The 17,766-nt window shown below is 36.6% G+C and overlaps 2 protein-coding genes and 1 pseudogene across 6 annotated transcripts; 1 reads left to right on the top strand and 2 right to left on the bottom strand.

The window, feature by feature from the left end:
• Positions 1-883: 883 nt before the first annotated feature.
• On the bottom strand, positions 884-1,558 carry LOC145160879 (large ribosomal subunit protein eL27x). Its single transcript, XM_079080253.1, has one exon. The coding sequence runs from the start codon at positions 1,481-1,483 to the stop codon at positions 1,076-1,078; it is 408 nt and encodes a 135-aa protein (XP_078936379.1). The 5' UTR covers positions 1,484-1,558; the 3' UTR covers positions 884-1,075.
• A 5,616-nt stretch (positions 1,559-7,174) lies between these two features.
• On the top strand, positions 7,175-9,776 carry LOC145160876 (S-adenosyl-L-methionine-dependent methyltransferases superfamily protein). Of its 5 annotated transcripts, none has more exons than XM_079080250.1 (12): positions 7,175-7,305; positions 7,424-7,512; positions 7,664-7,742; positions 8,011-8,105; positions 8,230-8,301; positions 8,384-8,493; positions 8,587-8,709; positions 8,800-8,892; positions 8,988-9,056; positions 9,134-9,222; positions 9,310-9,410; positions 9,475-9,776. In XM_079080250.1, the coding sequence occupies exons 2-12, from the start codon at positions 7,444-7,446 to the stop codon at positions 9,619-9,621; spliced, it is 1,047 nt and encodes a 348-aa protein (XP_078936376.1). In that variant the 5' UTR covers positions 7,175-7,305; positions 7,424-7,443; the 3' UTR covers positions 9,622-9,776. The 5 variants fall into 5 exon arrangements, with proteins under 5 accessions (XP_078936376.1, XP_078936374.1, XP_078936375.1 ...); XM_079080248.1 differs by having other exon boundaries at positions 7,424-7,557; XM_079080249.1 differs by lacking the exon at positions 7,175-7,305 and having other exon boundaries at positions 7,312-7,512.
• A 25-nt stretch (positions 9,777-9,801) lies between these two features.
• LOC145160878 (chlorophyll a-b binding protein 16, chloroplastic-like) lies at positions 9,802-10,696 on the bottom strand (annotated as a pseudogene).
• Positions 10,697-17,766: the final 7,070 nt, after the last annotated feature.

The following is a 17,766-nucleotide window of genomic DNA, read 5'->3' as shown; positions in this document are numbered from 1 at the left end:
TCAAACTTAATCTTAGCCTTTGGACACCAACGGGTTGGTCTTGTTTTATAAGAATCATAAGTCATATTTAATAAGTGGAGTGTTCTGATTAAAGTTAATGTTTGTAAATAAAAATGTAAATAAATTACTTTTGATTAAAGTTAATGTTTGTAAAAACAACAATTAAAATTTAGAAAATACGTAATAGATAATAGTATGTTAACTATATTTTGACGATTTTACTATTTAAGAAACAATGTACTAAATGTTTGAACTTGGTTATATTAAACTTTAACAATGTACTAATAAGGGGAAGATTGTTCATCAAATGGGCATCCTAAGTTTCAGAATCATAGATCCAAATATTTTTCGAAAAGATCATTTTTCTTTATTTATCTTGTATGATGTATGATGAATCATTTGCTGTTATTCCACTCTTTTTATAATCATTTGAGCAGAATCATAGATCCAAATATCACGGTTCATATCTAATACAATTCTCAAACTAATAAATTAATTTAATGTACTTTAAACTTTCTAACCCTTCTAATTGCATTTGTAAACAAATGATCTTTCATATTTCAACACTAGGCTTACTTCAATGTCACTAACTAGTTTAATTCGTGAGATGAAATACTAGTACAACGATAAAACAGTCATCTTCTGCATTGAAAATCGATGGAACACAATGAATTCAAATCATATAGTCCAAATCGATATTGTCAGTACAGTCATGTGAACGAATTCTACGCCTACTGTGTCTGAGATTAATAAAATATACACTTCTAAGCTAATCTGATTAAAGACTATTCAAATGCAATCATATCGATTTGTATTGATCAGCTGAAAGTATTCTATTCATTATGAATGGTGTGGATATGAATATAACACAGCAATTATACGATGAAAGGAACAAAATCATATCGATAACCAATCCAACAAACAACCATGAGGTTCAAACAACTAATCCTTGAAACGTATCTTGATTTGCAACCAAAAATCGATACAAGTAAACTAGCATTAATCAGTCTATCATCATCAACATTCATCAACTAAGATTGGGAAAAACGTAACAAAACCTGACACGAAAAACAGCTCAGAATCGGAGCTTCGAAAAGAACCAACGGTTTTTCCCGGTCTTGAACCGCTCCTCTAGCCTTGCTTTGGTCTCTTTGCAAGCTGTAACCTTCTTGTCGCGCGACTGGAGAGCATCGACCGAGACGACATCCTTGAGATCGACGTCGAGAGTGTACCTCGTCGGCATTATGTGGTTGTAGTTCACTAGCTTGATAAATGCCTTCACACGCGACTTCTTCGCAGTCTTCTTTGCTGAATCTTTACGAATCACCTTCTTCGGATATTTGGCGATTCCAGCGACGAGGCAGTGACCGTAGGGACGGTCACGAGTTCCGTCATCGAACTGTTTTACGATCACGGCCTTCCGACCAGCGAAACGGCCGTTGAGAACAACGACAGCCTTGTTAGGTTTCAAAAACTTCACCATTTCCGCTTCTTCTGATCTTCTCTTAGGTTTGCCTTTGCCTCCGCCGCGCTTCTTAAACACGATACGACAGATATATTTCTAGGGTTTATAAATTTTGCATAACATTGACGTGGGTGGGCTGGTAACCTGGTAGGCTGGTAGCTACTAAATAAGGCCCAGAAACAGGAGTAATTACAAATTGCCAATTTGCTATCAAGATTTGTGCATGTGGGCTTGTGGCATCGAGAGTTTGGGCCGAATTCAATTGTACCAATAGTCCACTACCCAAAAAAGTATAAAATTCAAGTTTTTATCGGATGGGGATCGTTATTAAAATTTAGTTTTGAACGTAGCAATTATTTATTTTATTTTAATTTTTATTTTGAAACGGCAAATAATTTAAATATCTCTTGGATTGAATCCAGAACCTTCTAGTTAGTTGTTAGATTAAGTGTCACTCATTCTTTTAATCTTTTGCATCCTAACTCTTACGAATGAGCGAAAAAGAACCGCAACCAAAATGTGGTTAATGGTTTTGTTTCAACAATATTATCTAGTATTGGTGGATGAAAAAAACTTTTTGTGGATTTTTTAGATCATTACCAATTCATTTTTTTTTTTTTCAAAAAAAATTGAGTAAATAGTATTTCATTTCTGAGCCTACTTTATTTTTTAACCCAAAAAATATATATTTATTATAATTTAGGGATGAGCATAGGTGGGTCCCTTCAAAATTTAGTGGGATCGGAACCGACAGTTCTTAGGATGTTGTATCTCGTTGCTAAAACCTTTCAACTATTTAAGACAATGATCATTCTTAAGATTTATCTAACTAGAGACCTCACAATTTATAATGACTTCCCTCCCATTTACATTATCACAAAATATATGTGAGATAGGATGCTAAATTATCAACGACGTGATAGTAATCTATTTTTATAGCTTCATTTGATTCAAATTCACTTATTATACAAGTAGGGTTGTTAATCGGGTCAAACCGATCGGGTTTCGGGTTAAATGGATCGGGTTAGTCGGGTTTTCACAAAAAATAATTTAACCCGACACCCGACCCTATTAAGGTATGGGTTGCTCGGGTTCGGGTTAATCGTGTTTCGGGTTAATAAGGTCGGGTTAATACACTAAACACTTAATTTAAACATAATATATATGGTTTTATCAAGATTGCAATGTGATATAAATCCCAACCATTTTTTTTTTACTCTTTTGTTAACGTCAAGAATACATACAAACTGAAATAAATTAAAAATAAAAGATCATGAACCTCATGGTTATTACTAACTTACGAGAAAGCATGCATACTATAATAGCCCAAAAGAGTTATTCTGTTATAAATATTAGGGTAAATTACACGAATGGTCCCTATGGTTTAGGGTAACTTGCGCGTTTGGTCCTTAACTTATTTTTTTAACTCGAAAAGTCCCTACTGTTTGTTTTTGTTACACGCTTGGTCCCTGTCTTACATAAAAAGTCTATTTTTCCCTTGATTTTTTAATTTATTTAAATAAACACACCCCAACCTCACCCCCTCACCTTACCTTACTTACCCTACCCTTTTTTCCCTATTTAAATAATTGTCTTTTTACGTAAGATAGGGACCAAACGCGTAACAAAAACAAACAATAGAGACCAAGCATATAGCAATAACAAACAGTAGGGACCTTCCGAGTTAAAAAAATAAGTTAAGGACCAAGCGTGCAAATTACCCCAAACCATAGGGACCATTCGTGTAATTTACTCTAAATATTAATTGGTTGAACTTTCAATCAATCTCTAGTTAATCGATCAACACCATGTAGTTTATTCATGTTTATAGTTAGTTTAAAGTAGAAATAACTATCAAAATAAAATCTTTACTTTCTCAGCCGCTTTGAGATGTGGAGGTTCTATATCTTTTTGGACTTAAACTTCACAAATGGGAGTGACTTGACCCTCGTTTGCTTCTAGAGTCACAAAAATTTACATTTAAAATGGTTTGTAGTCTATTTGTACTGTTCAAGTAGAGAGCAGTGGAATATGTAAAGGTTGTGAATTCCAAACCGGATTATTCGGACTGACCCGAAACCCGATTTTTTTGTAAAAATCAACCCTAAACCCGACCCTAACTACAAATAGGGATTGTCAGGCTAACCTGAATAACCCGATTTGGAATTCTAATCGTATTAAACTCGACCCTAATTACATTATTCGGGTTAGGGTCGGGTCGGGCTAATCGGGTTTGGGTTTTTTTGACACCCCTACCCATAAGCGATGTGGAATAATTTTTGGCAACGTTTTGCTATTTCAATATTATAAACATCGGCTACCTCTTGGTGGTTGCTTATCCCACATTCACATTTACATATACAATAACAAATAAGACATGTTTTTATATGAGCATTTTTTAGTTTTTTTTAATTGAGAATAAAAGTATAACTTAAAATTTCCAACAATCATATTATGTATGCAGCCGATTCCGGGTGATACCCAGCGGATAGCGGTTCCGAAAAAATAAAAACTAGAACCGGAACCGCTAAGGCGGTTCCAAAATTTAAGAAACTGGAACCAGAACCGCTAAAGGCGGTTCCAAAATTTAAGAAACTGAAACCAGAATCGTTAAAGGTGGTTCTGGTTCCGAAACCGCCAGTTCCGGTTCCAAAAGCGAGTGCCCTGTTCCGCTGCTCATCCCTAGTATATTTCATTTTGCAACTTACAGAAATTGTCAAACACACCCCTTCTACTAATTAGCATTTAACAACTATATAATTTATCTTTTTTACATTACAATAATATTAAATAAATAAGATTATATTTATAACACACTTATAAATAAATATTATACATGTATCTATAGAAACATTACTCACCCACGCTTTTAAATAAATATTATACATGGATTTATAGAAATATTACATATACACAAATGTAAATAAATACTATACATGCCCATATATTGTAATGTCCCAACTATACAAAGTAAAATTTTCATTTTTAACCAATCAATCCATTCATTCATTTTACTCCAAAAGATAGTAAAACTAATAGTTTTCTCAAAACATCAGAGTAAAAGTCACAATTAGCCAATACAGAATAAACTTTGGGGGATGCAGTGCGATCACGTCGGGTCCTTCCCTCTGGAACTGGAAGTACCTGAAAAATGTTTAAACCATAAACCGTAAGCACAAAGCTTAGTGAGTTCTCCAAAATACCACATACTATACATATCAACGGGTCCAACCCGCACATTGGGCTCATCCCATCATAACGGGCCCAACCCCACATATTAATGGGCCCAGTTCATCATATAAATGGGCCCAACCCAACATACATACTAATGGGCCCGACCCAATGAGCATGTCGATGGGTCAATCCCAACACACAATGCAAGCATCATAAAGACAACTAGCATCCTATACAGTATAGTGAAAAGACTCACCTGACTCGCAAAACCAGCTAGACCACAGGTCAAAGCCCCGCAATAGATGCTACAATACTCTTACTAAAACATACTAGGTCCAACCTTAATCTACACACTAAAACCAGCCATCGAGACCAAAGTCAACCCATGAAAAAAGTCAACGGTCAAAGATAAAGTCAAAATAACCAACAGTGGCCCTCCACTTCGTGGGCACAAAATGCCAAAACAATCAATGATTCCCCAATCGTCACATCGTGGCAGCCTAAGGTCACGCCGTGTGGAGTGGTCTGAATAGCTTAATTGAGCTTAATCTGATTTCTTCCGACTTTAAGAGCCCCAAAGTTCAGATCTGGTCCTTTCCAATGTCTTAATGGATAAAATTTCCAACTTTATTCCTTAAGACACCCCCTTTAAGTCCATATCTAAATTCCAAGGTCCAAAAAGGCAAATTTAAGCATGAGACTAAATCATTAAGCGCTTAATCTAAGAAATCTTCAACTCAAAACTTCCAGAAGCACTTTAAGGATCTTAATGAAGCGTAAAAATGTAAACTTTATGGGCATGTATACCCCAAGCATGTCTTTTCCCAAATCTAGGTCAAAAGATGCGATATGACTTAGATTTCATGCAAGGTTCCCAAATCACCATCACTTTCTATATTTATGAGATAAAATACTCTTGGGACTTAGAGAAGCCATAAGGTTGCAACCTTTATCTATTCCAACCATACAAACCTTATGAAAGGGACCAGATATGATATAAACCTATATCTAGAGAGAAAAACACTAAAAGATGGGAACTTAATCACTTACAAGAATCCAAAGAATGCTCTAGATGTCGATGATAATGTTTGATTGTTGAATCAACACACTAGACACCTTCTTCTTCTTCTTCTTCTTCTCCAAACAACCAAAAGCACCAAAATAAGCCAAGAATTACCAAAAGGGTTTAGGGTTAGGGTTTTCTGGGGTTTGAGGGTGATGGAGGCTGATAAGGAACCCCAGATTCAAATACGAAAGAAACCTTAAAATATCATGAGCTTGGGCCAGAACAGCTGTCATGTTGTGACAAGTTCATTACTTTTAATTTCTTTGTATTTAACATGAAAGATATTGTGTCATTCATGGATCAAGTTCATGAGTTTATGATTTGTGTCTCTAAATTTAAGAATCCAACTATTGAAATTTTTGAAAAGTTTATCGGTGGGGCTATCATTACCAAATTAACACCATTTTAAAGGAATTACACAAAGTAGTTGATGCATAGTTATGCAGGCTTTTCTTTGGAAGAAAGTTGCACTAAAGGATGTTCTTCATGTTCCTAGTATTAGGAAAAAAAAAACAATTTATGGATTCAAACTATGTAAAAATGGTATAAAGTTGTGATAGAATATGATAAAATGAATATATCCAAGGTTGATGTGTTTGTTGCCAAGGTCTATGTTGTTAATGTGGTGTTCAAACTAAGTATCAATGAAAATGCTACATATATTTATTTCGTTGAGTCTTTATTTTCTTCAAGTTGTAGTATAGAATGTTCATATATTAATTTCTGTCTTCCTAGATTAGGACACATAAATTATAGAATGATGAAATGTGATGTGTTATTTATATTCAGGTTTTAAATTTACAAAATGGTTAACTAGGGACTGCTATACACCTCAGGCAAGTGTACCAAATTATGTAACAGTATAGTAAAAAAAAGATTAGATGTCGAATTAAAAGGGAACGAATATAATTAAATTAAGATTTATGAAATGTGGGCCGGTGTATAGGTCTTATGGAGATATCAAAACATCCTGGGTTAAGAGCAAGATTACCATATTACCCTCTACCATATCACCACCAACACCTACCATACTACAACCAACGTCACCACCCACCACACTACTGCAAACGCCACCACCACCGCCGCCACTACAACCACCACCAACCACAACCACCTTCACCACCGCCACCAGCCACCGACACAACAACCACCTTCACCACCACCACCAACCACACTACCACCACCGCCACCGCCACTACCCACCACCACCACCATATAACTTATAAAACACAATAAAATTAAACAAAAAATGTAAAAGGATAATTTTGATATTTTACATCATTCAGATTCTATTTCATTCCAATCAAACAGATCATGAAATTGAATTCCAACTCCATTTTCTGTCAACCAAAATAACTATAAAATTGGATTCCAATTCATTATAGATTTCAATTATTTAACATATTTCAGTTTCTTACGTAAACATACAAACTAAATCTAAATGTCACTTAACACTATCTGCGAACCAAATAGCCATCACTAAACCCCCTAGCAGGTGATTTACCCGGTTGGAGACACACAATTGGTTGAACTTGATAACGGATGTTACACATAAAACAAGAAATGGTACCGTTTCCATTTCGATTATTCGGATTTGTTGGTGAGGATTTTTCCCAACCTTGCTCTTCCTCCAACCGGAACCATTTATTGTTTTGAAACTCGCGCTTACATCTTCTGTCTTAACGAACTCACCGTTTATTCTTCCCAAACGAGTGTAGGGTTTTAGGGGAAGAAGACGATGCTGACTCCAACAATCCCAACGCACAACAGGATCGCTGATTCAACTCACCATCCACTACTCGAAGTAGTTAAGACTGCTCTTATTAAGATTTTTGTCTCTCCCTACGCCACTGTCTGTAATCTCTACTCAAATACTCTCTTTGTATCTATATGTTTTTGTTCATGTACATATTCATGCCGTTTCCGCAATTTGACATTAAAATTGGTTTGTTCTTCAGGTGTGTGATTTGTATTGCGGAAGAGTACCAGACGAAGAGAGATGGGACGAAGCTCAAATAGGTCACTTCATCGGAATTGGTAATTTCACATACAATCAAAGACGTTCCTATCTGTTAGTGATCGATTCAGTTTTCCTACGTGTATGGATTTGTTCAGTCCTTCGTCTTAAAAATCTTAGATAGGGTTTATGGTTGAACGAATCTTTTTAGAAGATTTTAATTATGGTTGAACGAATCTTTTTAGAAGATTTTAATTTCATATTTCTGGAGATGTATGACAAAATTAAAGTAAAAAATAAAACAAAATCAGAACATATCTTGAACAAATTGAGTTATTATGCTTACAGATGAAGCATCATCTGGAGTTAGAGAAGTCCGAGAAGCATGGGAGAGTCAACGAAAGACTTACACTTCAGACTTTTATGAGCTCGATCCCTGCATTGTGAGTCATGTTATCATGTAATTGCATATATTTTGTCTCTTTCATGCGTTATTAAGATAGGTACTCATTTAAGCATTTCTGAGTTTTTGTAGTTTGTCCACTGATGGATGTTGACCTTCTTCAGGAAAAATTGGAATCAAATTTGGGGGACAAGGGAAATACAGCTGATATTGTTTGTTGCATGCAACATTTGCAGGTTAAACTCCATTGTTTGTGTTAATATTGACCTCTCCCTCTCATATTGAACATATAAAGTAAACTTCTGTTATATACTGCAGTTCTGTTTTGAAAGTGAAGAGAAAGTAAGAAGACTTCTGCATAATGTGTCATCTTTATTGAAACCAGGGGGTTACTTAATCGGTATTACTCTGGACTCATCTACTATATGGTAGGCTACCATGTTTTTGGGAGTCATTTTGTCAGAATTTATTTATAGCATCATTTTCTTGCTTTCATTTTGAATAATTGGATTGCATTGCAGGGCAAAGTATCAGAAAAATGTTGAAGCATACCACAACCGAAGTGGCGCCATGAAACCCAACCTTGTTCCCAATTGCATTCGATCAGAAAACTATATGATCACTTTTGAAGTTGAAGAAGAAAAGTATAATAAAAACGCCCAACATGCTGTATTTTCTTATAAAATGTAATCAAACGTCTGAACCTATCTTTATTATATGGTTTAATTTTTCAGGTTTCCTTTTTTTGGGAAAAAGTACCAGATGAAAATTGCAAATGACACGTCTGCTGAAACACATTGTCTGGTACATTTTCCAAGCTTGATCAGGTTAAGATTTTGGCATTTCATTTCATCTTTTATGTGGTGATAACTCTTGTTTTTATTAAAACTTTTCCTAATTAATGTTTATGACATTTTTTCAGACTGGCAAGAGAAGCTGGTCTTGAATATGTGGAGATACAAAACTTGCTGGAATTTTATGATGATAATAGGTGGGATTTGGGAGTGTGATATTTTTTTTTTCAAATTTTCGCTGCTGTGATTTTTGCATTATACTTTGTTATATCAGAGCACAGTTTTCTGGGATGCTTCTAGAAGCCGGTCATGGTCTTGTGGACCCCAGAGGGAGGCTCTTACCAAAATTCTATGATGTACTAGGTTTTGTGTCGGTTTCATTGTCCTTTCATCTTATAAATCGTTTTCCAAAACTACCCTCATTACTTATACCTCAAACCTGTTATGCAGGTTTATATACTACATTCATATTTCAAAAGCCTGATCCGGATGTTGTCCCTCCACTTATGACCCCATTATTGCATGATCATGGAACCCAAATCCTTGATGAGGCAAGTTATTCCATCTTTGACCCTTGATGTTAGAATAAATTACAAAGTTGGTTTTTTGTTTCAGAGGGAGTGGCAGGGTAGTGTGTGGAGGGATGAAGAGAAAATTGGAGCATCACATTCTGAATCAACTTTCAGCTTGGGGAAGATAACTGAACAGAAAGGGATTTTAGGCCCTGGACCTGCTGATTTACGTTTTTCAGAAGCCATTTAAGCTTCTTCCTCACTAATAATCTCACTCATATTCATCTATATGTTCATCATGACATTAAGAACTAAAATCCTTAGGTGTCAATTTTTTTTAATACTGTATAATCCTTGATATATGTTATACGTTAACTTGTTGCATATATATTAGTTTATCATCAATCATTTGGTAGATTAAATCAGTAAATGATGCGACTAAAACCATATATTAATTAATTAATTAATTTACATAAAAATTTCATTACATTCACTTTCCGGGTACAAAGTTTGTGGCATAAGACCAAGCATTGTTGGCAACGGGATCAGCAAGGTTCTCCAATGGTCCCTTTCCTGTAACAATGGCTTGAACAAAGAACCCAAACATGGAGAACATAGCAAGTCTTCCATTCTTGATCTCCTTCACCTTCAACTCAGCAAAAGCCTCTGGATCATCAGCAAGCCCTAACGGGTCAAAGCTACCACCAGGGTAAAGCGGGTCAACAACCTCACCCAAGGGTCCACCTGCAATTCTGTAACCTTCAACCGCACCCATCAAGATCACCCAGATGGCTAGAATACTCTGAGCATGGATCAAACTAGGGTTTCCCAAGTAATCAAGCCAAGCCCACCTTCACTGAAAATCTGTGATCCTGCCTTGAACCAAACAGCCTCACCATTACGAGCCAAGAGCTCCGGGAAGACGCACCCAAGAGCTCCGAGCATGGCCCACCTGCAGTGGATGACTTCAAGCTCACGGTTTTTTGAGAATGTTTCTGGGTCAGCAGAAAGTCCAGCCATAGTCACCGGGGAATTCACCGGTGAGATATGATGGGGCTTCACCGGAGAACGGGCCTAGGTACTTGACTCGGTCGGGTCCGTACCATGGACTTCCTGATGGTGCAACCTTCTTTGCAGATGCGGTTTTCCTCATTGAAACCCGCCCGCGGGAGCTGTTTTCACTGCTTGTCCGGTGAAAGGGGAGGAGAGAGCCATGGTGGAAGCAGCCATTGAATTTGTTCTCAGATTAGAAGGTAAGAATGTTGAGAAAAGTGGTGGTTGACTGGTTGACTCTTATGGTTTCTTCACAGGTTCTATAAATAGGATTGTGGATTCTGTAATCTGTAGGTGTATATCTTCAGAATCTTTTGCTTCATTTTGATTGGAGGGTCATATCTTTGATAGCTAAAGAACAACATATATCCAGAAAACCAACCAACAAATGCCACGTTTCCGATTTCCTATCAAATATTCAAGAGATTTATAGTAATACTAATAATGTACATATTGTTTCCTCGCGTTTTAATTATATGCAAATTTATACTACTAGATAATTATGTATAACATAAACAGTCTATTTCATGGTAAACCGTAACAATAGTTTTTTATACAGTAAAAACTGAATTTAAGTATAAAATGTATATAGTTACAAGGGTAAATTGTAAAATGAATAAACTTGTTTTTTTGTTTAATATACCATTATTACATTGTTTTTGGGGTTTGAGTTCCAGATCACACGATATCTCCGGAACATGAAAATGCAAGTGAATAAACACTTCAAATTTGGGTTTTATTGTTGGAATTGAACACCGCAAACCAAAACAAGAACTTAATAGAAAACACACACACACAGACATTAGATCTGAAACAAAGGGTGTGTTTGTTCATGTGTATCCGGGTTTTTGAAAAACCGTAGAAGATGATGAACAACCCTAGAAGCTCTGATGAACAATCCTAGAATTGAATCGGTTCCAAACACTCAAGCCCTAGATTGGTTCTTGAACTCAAGCCGTCGATTTTCAAGAATTAGGGAACTCAAACTCTCAGTTTTTAGGAATTCGATAACTCAAACTTTGAAACTGGAACACGAAACCCTTGATCCTTTGAAATTGATTTCAAGAATTAGGAATAGATGAACTAGAAAAGACGGCGGCAAAATCATGATTGCCCGACGAAGTTAACCATAAAACTCATGCTTTGGCCCGAATAGATGTCAAGCAAACCCCTCTATACCCGTTCATATTGATACTTTTTGGACATTTTCAACAAATTCAATATATCAAACATAAAAATAAGTTTAGTCATTAAATATGTACAAAACCTAAAATTAGTTAACCTTACAAATCATTATCCCATAATAAAATTGTCCCATTTGGTTATGTATTTTCGTAATAAAATCCATTTTTTTAATTTGGATACTTAGGACCCTAACCATTGTTGTGGTTTCTTTTTGTCATGGGCTTAGTGCCTTAGTCCATGGACTCAATGCAGTTTAAATTGGATTGTTAAACTCTATTTTATGTATAAAACCCATCAATTTAAACATCCCAGATTGACATTTATAGCATCTTACTTTCATTTTATGAGTTATAGTATTTTTCCATTCATTTTAATGTTAATTATAGAATTTTACATTTATTTTTTTTCATTTTACTTACATTTAAGTGTTAATATAATTTAATGTTATTTTAAGATTTTTTTCGTCTATAAACATTTTATAACAATCTACTTTTTGATTATATAACTTTACATTCCAGAGTCAACTCACCTAATTTTTGAACCTGGATATGTTCGTCGCTTTATTGTATCAAAACACTATGGTGACGATATCGATATGGTAAACAAAAATAATACTACATCTATAGTGTAACATCCATTTTGTGAGGTATTATATTTCTTGTCGTTTCTTGTTAAGTGTTTGATTATTATGAAGAATGAAAGGGCATATTACGATGGGCGTAATATGTAAAGGGGTGTGAGTACGTACGACGTACTCACCTGACTTGGATGAGGGGGCACCTTTGTACGCTGGACGTACAATGTGTACGCTGGGCGTATGTTGTGATTCAAAAAACCCTAATTTTTAGGGTTTAACCCCTATATAATCCCTATTATGAGCCTTGAGGCTGCCCCCTCATCAGCCTCCTTCCCTCATCAACCCTCCCACACGAAACCCTAACTGCCATTTGAGTATTTTGAGCTTAGAAGTGACCTTTGTTGGTGTTTTTTGTAATCTTGAAGAAGGAAGGATCTCTTGGAAGTTGCTCTTGTGGCATTAAAGCTTGTGGAGCCATATCTTAGCCACCTTGATCGTTCTTCAGAAGGTACCAAGTCCTTACCTTGTTGATTCATCTCTTAGTTCTAGATAGTTAGGGTTTTTGGCTTGTTTTGGTCCCTTGAGGTGTTTCTTGAGAGTATAAGCTACTCCAGAAGGTTATGATGATAGATCTTAGTGTTTCTGATGTCCCTTGTGTATAAAACGGTGTCTTGATGGATTAAGCTAAACCATGCAAAGGTTGATGGTCGTTTCATGAAGTTAGTATGTTAAAATCCAAGATTTGACCTTATTAAGCCATGCAAAAGCCAAAAGTCTTCGACTTTATGGATTAAGACCTTGCTATGATGTTGTTATGGGGTTTGGACATTAAGTCCTTAAGTGTTTAAGACATTTGGGCAAGAAAAGGGTCTATGACCAGTACGTTGGGCGTCCTTTTGAGTACGTTGAGCGTATTGGATTCGAACCCCGATTCTCGATCGGACCACGTACACGGGGCGTGCGAGGATGGTACGCCATGCGTACGCGCTGATAGTGGGCTGAATTGATTTTGGGCCTCTTTTGGGCCTGTATTTCTTTTAGGCTAGGTTTTAGTTGATAGGCTGAAAATGGGAGAAGGGTAAAATAGTCTTTTTACCCTAGGGGTAAGGATTGTTGGATTAGAACCTCTGGTTTTGGATTATGACCTAATTATTAATTAGGATTTTATATGATTGGTTAGTGCGGAATTCTCCGGTACAGCAGCCCGAGCATTTATTCGACTTATCAGCGGACTGAAGTGAGTTTGCTCACTATATTGCAGGACACTAGGATATGTTATGTGCTTGTAGTCTTTGTGACTCCTGTTGTATGTGTTGTATGCTTGTGTGTCTGTTTGCTATATGTATGTGGGGTGAAATAGACCCGGTTCAACCTTGTGCTGACATATAAGTTGAAATAGACTCGGGGGTGAAATAGACCTGGTACGGCCGTGGGCCGACACATGAGTTGAAATAGACTCTGGGGTGAAATAGACCTGGCACAGCCTTGAGCTGGCGTATATGTATGGTATGTGATATTTTGGGGAACTCACTAAGTTTCTTGCTTACGGTTTTCACTTTATGTTTCAGTTACTTTCGGATCAAAAGGGAAGAGCTTGGGATGATCACATCACATACACCATGACTTTTCACTTATTTGACTCTGATGTGTTTTGGATGATTATGAATACATTATGATTTCCCTTTTGTTTTGATAAATACGTTTGAGTGATGTGTTATTTAATATAAAAACAAAAAAAAATGGTTTTGAGTGTTGGGTCGTTACATACAATTGGGACCAATACTCTTTCGTCATCAAATAATTCTAATTTTGGTATAGTTCTAACACCCGTTTTCCAGAATGGATCAGCTGGTGACCAAAAGGAGTCAAAAGTATGGTTTTTGGGAAAAACATAAGTCATGACGTGGTGGGTTGGTGGTCATGACGTAACGTGAGACTTATATAATCGTGTGTCCTAATAGAAGCCACGACGTGGCAAGCAGGATGCCACGACGTGGCGAGTGCTGCAGCCAAAGCCCACGATTTTTAGGGTTTTATTTATTTTAAAGGCCTTATCTATAGGTGCACAAATGCAGGATCCGATCTGATCCGACTCGGATCCGAATCCAATCCGGTTTTGATTACGTCATGAAAAATCCGATCCGGTCAAAAATCCGATTCGGTTTCAACCAAAATCCGAATCCGATTCCAATCCGATTTCAAACCAGTTTAAACCGATTGTTAGCGGGTTTTAGCGGATTTGAATCCGGTTTTTAGCAAATCCGGTTTTCGATCCGGTATCAAATCCGATTTTTTCCGTATGATTAGGATCCGGTTTGAATCTGGTGGATCGGATCCAATCCGATCCGGTTTGGTCAAATCCGGTTTTGAACAAAACCGGTTTTCGGATCAGATCAGTTTCAAATCGAGGATCCGGTTTTGGTGTGCATCGCTAGCCTTATCTCTATGGTTAGGTCATTTCCCATCAGCCCCACCCTCCTATCTCGAAATCCTAGCGTCTTCACCTGTCTTTTGAGCTCTTTGTTGGCATTTTTCTTATTTGAAGGTTGAAGGAGGGCTTTGTTGAGCAAATGATCAGCTAGCATCTTGTCTCTATCTCTTGGTGCATCTTCTGGACTTGTGTGAGTCTCCAAGTTCTCACCTTTATGATTCATTCTTGTAGATCTAGACTTTTGAGCTCATTTTCCTTCAAGATTTGTGGCACAAATGGTGGGTTTTGATAAAGTTGGCAAATTTTAGTACTTCTTGAGGTCATTTGGTCATCATATGTTCTGGATCTAGATTTTCATGTTGTTTGGTGCAATGCATGGAGTTTTGACTCCATTTATTATCCTATTTTAACCTAGTTTGGCAGAGACATGCATTGAACATGCATGTCCATAAAGTAAAGATTTTTATGGTTCGTTTGAGGGCAAGGAAGCCATCTGTAAAGTTGGAGCAAAGGACTTAATGGATTAAGTCCTTAATGAGAAAAATGGCTTCTGCTAGTAGCCACGACGTGGTGAAGTTCAACCTCACGATTGTTTTGTCCGGACATGCCCACAATGTGGCGATGTCTTGCTTATCCTCTATTTTGTCCTGTATTGCCTACGACGTGGCCAAGAGATCTCCACGTCGTGGTGGCTGTTGACTTGGTTGATCTTTGACTTTTATAGACCGTTGACCGTTGATTTTTTGACCTGGTTGACTTTTAGTAAAATTGTTGGTTTTAGAAGGTAGACTAAGGGTTTACATCGTGTGATTCATTCAGGGAGTGTGTAACACCCGCTGTTTGTCTATGTAAACTTGCTAGTTGTCGACTGTGTTTGTGAGGTGAGTCTTCTCACTATACTATGTAGGTTGCTAGATTGTTTTGTGACTCTTATATGAAAAACTGTGGTTGGATCACAACACTTGTATGAAAGGTTATGGTTGGATCACAACACTTGTATGAAAGGTTGTGGTTGGATCACAACAGTTATATGAAATACTGTGGTTGGATCACATCACTTGTATGAAAGACTGTGATTGGATCACAACACCTGTTTATCTTTGTGACTTGCAAGGAATACCATGGTTTGATCATGGCAGGAAAGACTGCAACTGATCTGTAGCAACGAAAGTGATTTTAAGACTATGGTTGGATCATAACATTCACATGGGTTGAAAACTTGAAATATACCCCTAGGGTCGGCCCCACTGATGTGTATGGTATATGATATCTTGGGGAACTCAATAAGTTTTGTGCTTATGGTTTCATGTTTAAATGTTTTCAGGTTTTCTTATATTAAAGGAATGACACGGCTTGATTGCAACGCATCCATTGGATATTTCCGCACTTAATAATTTCATGACGATACTTTGATAAATGTTTTGAATCAAATTGTTTTATCTGGATCTTTGAAGTTTTAATTAGAACAAATGCTTTATTTTTAAATAAAAAAATAAGGTTGAAATCGGGACGTTACAATAGTTGAATATGAAGAAGAATGGTTTACTAGGATCATAGATGATGGATGTGATATGTCGTTAGAAGCTTTATGGGGACCACGTATTCCATCAGTCACATCTATAACACAAAGTCATTGACATCATTGGTATTTATTGCATGTTAGATGTGTTAAAATTTATAAAAATATTATATTTTGTTTCTCATTTCCATTTTGTAATAATTGTCGTTGGTAATGTTCAAGATGTTGATTTTGAAAAATCTAAATCTGAGGTAAATGATGAAGTATATGAGGAAATACGTTATGAAGTACGTTTGTAAATATTGAAACTACTTATGTTATTCAAAGCTAATTAATTCAATTGTATTATGATCATTATGTCGTTTTCTTTGTTTCGTGTTATTTGACGCTAGCCGAAAGGGAGTTAATCTGCACAAGAAAACTAATCGCCAAAAAAAACCAAGGAATGTGTTATGGGCATTTCGGTCTTAATTTCCTTGTTCTTGTGTGTTATATTATTTTAAGTAGGACTAAAATTTAAAGGTTTAATTCCATTTGATTTTGCATTTGTCATATTTTGTTTGAGTTCTATTTTCACCAAAACTACCTCAAGTTGAATTGTTATGTTTTGTTCCGTTCGGTACATAAAATACCTAAAATATCATTGTAACCGAAAAGCCTACTAATCAACCATTAACAATGGTGTTTTAAAACAAAAGAACTAATCAACCATTCATAAACTTCAAAATATCATATTTACCATTCATAAACTTCAAAGTATCATATTTACCCAACTAAAAATCTATATATCATATTGTAACACTCTAAATCAGGTATGACCTTGTAGCCCTTGAAGTATTTCAAATATGACATAAGAAGCCCTTGAAGTATTTCAATTATGACATAAGAAGCCCTTAAGTACGCTGGGCGTACTTATGAGTACGCTTAGCATACTTGGCGAGGAGGATCGCGGAGGGGCAGCACGTACGCTGGGCGTACGTGCCAGATGTCCAAACCCTAAAATCCGGACTTGTGACCTATATAAACACCCTTAACTCATTTGAGCCTCACCCTAGACAGCCTCCTTCACCTTCAAACGTTTCTGAAACCCTAATACCATTTTGTGAGTGCATTTTTAGCCTTAAGAATGCATTTGTGGTCCTTATAGTGTTCATTTAAGAAAGAGAAGTTGTCAAGGAAGCTTGGAGTGTCATTTGGCTTCAAGAATCTGCATATAGTCGACCTTGAGGAGCTTCTGGAGGTATAAAGCTTGGACCTTTCCATCTTAATCTTTAGATCTAGCTAGGGTTTTCTAGTTTTGTCCCTTTGGTTGATTTTGGACCTCCACTTGTGAGTTAAGCAACTCCATAGGATGGAAATGGCAGATCTGAGGTCCCTTGGTCCTTTTGCATCATAAAAATGGAGTCTTGGTGGGTGTTTTGACCTCATGCATGGGTTAAGAACCTTAGAAAGGTCTTAATGGGGGTGTTGGGAGCATATGAGACATGCAAAGGCATAAAGTTGCCAACTTTATGCCCTAGGTCGTCCTAATAAGCGTAGATCTGACTTTTGGATGTAAAAGAATTGAGTATTAAGCACTTAATGGAAAAAGTGCTTAATCTGTTAGTACGTTGGGCATAACCCAGTGTAC

The sequence above is a fragment of the Lactuca virosa genome, chromosome 2 (assembly GCF_052849685.1).
Source record: "Lactuca virosa cultivar CGN04683 chromosome 2, Lactuca_virosa_CGN04683_v6, whole genome shotgun sequence".
Lineage (NCBI taxonomy): Eukaryota > Viridiplantae > Streptophyta > Magnoliopsida > Asterales > Asteraceae > Lactuca > Lactuca virosa.
This window is presented reverse-complemented; position numbering and strand designations above follow the sequence as displayed.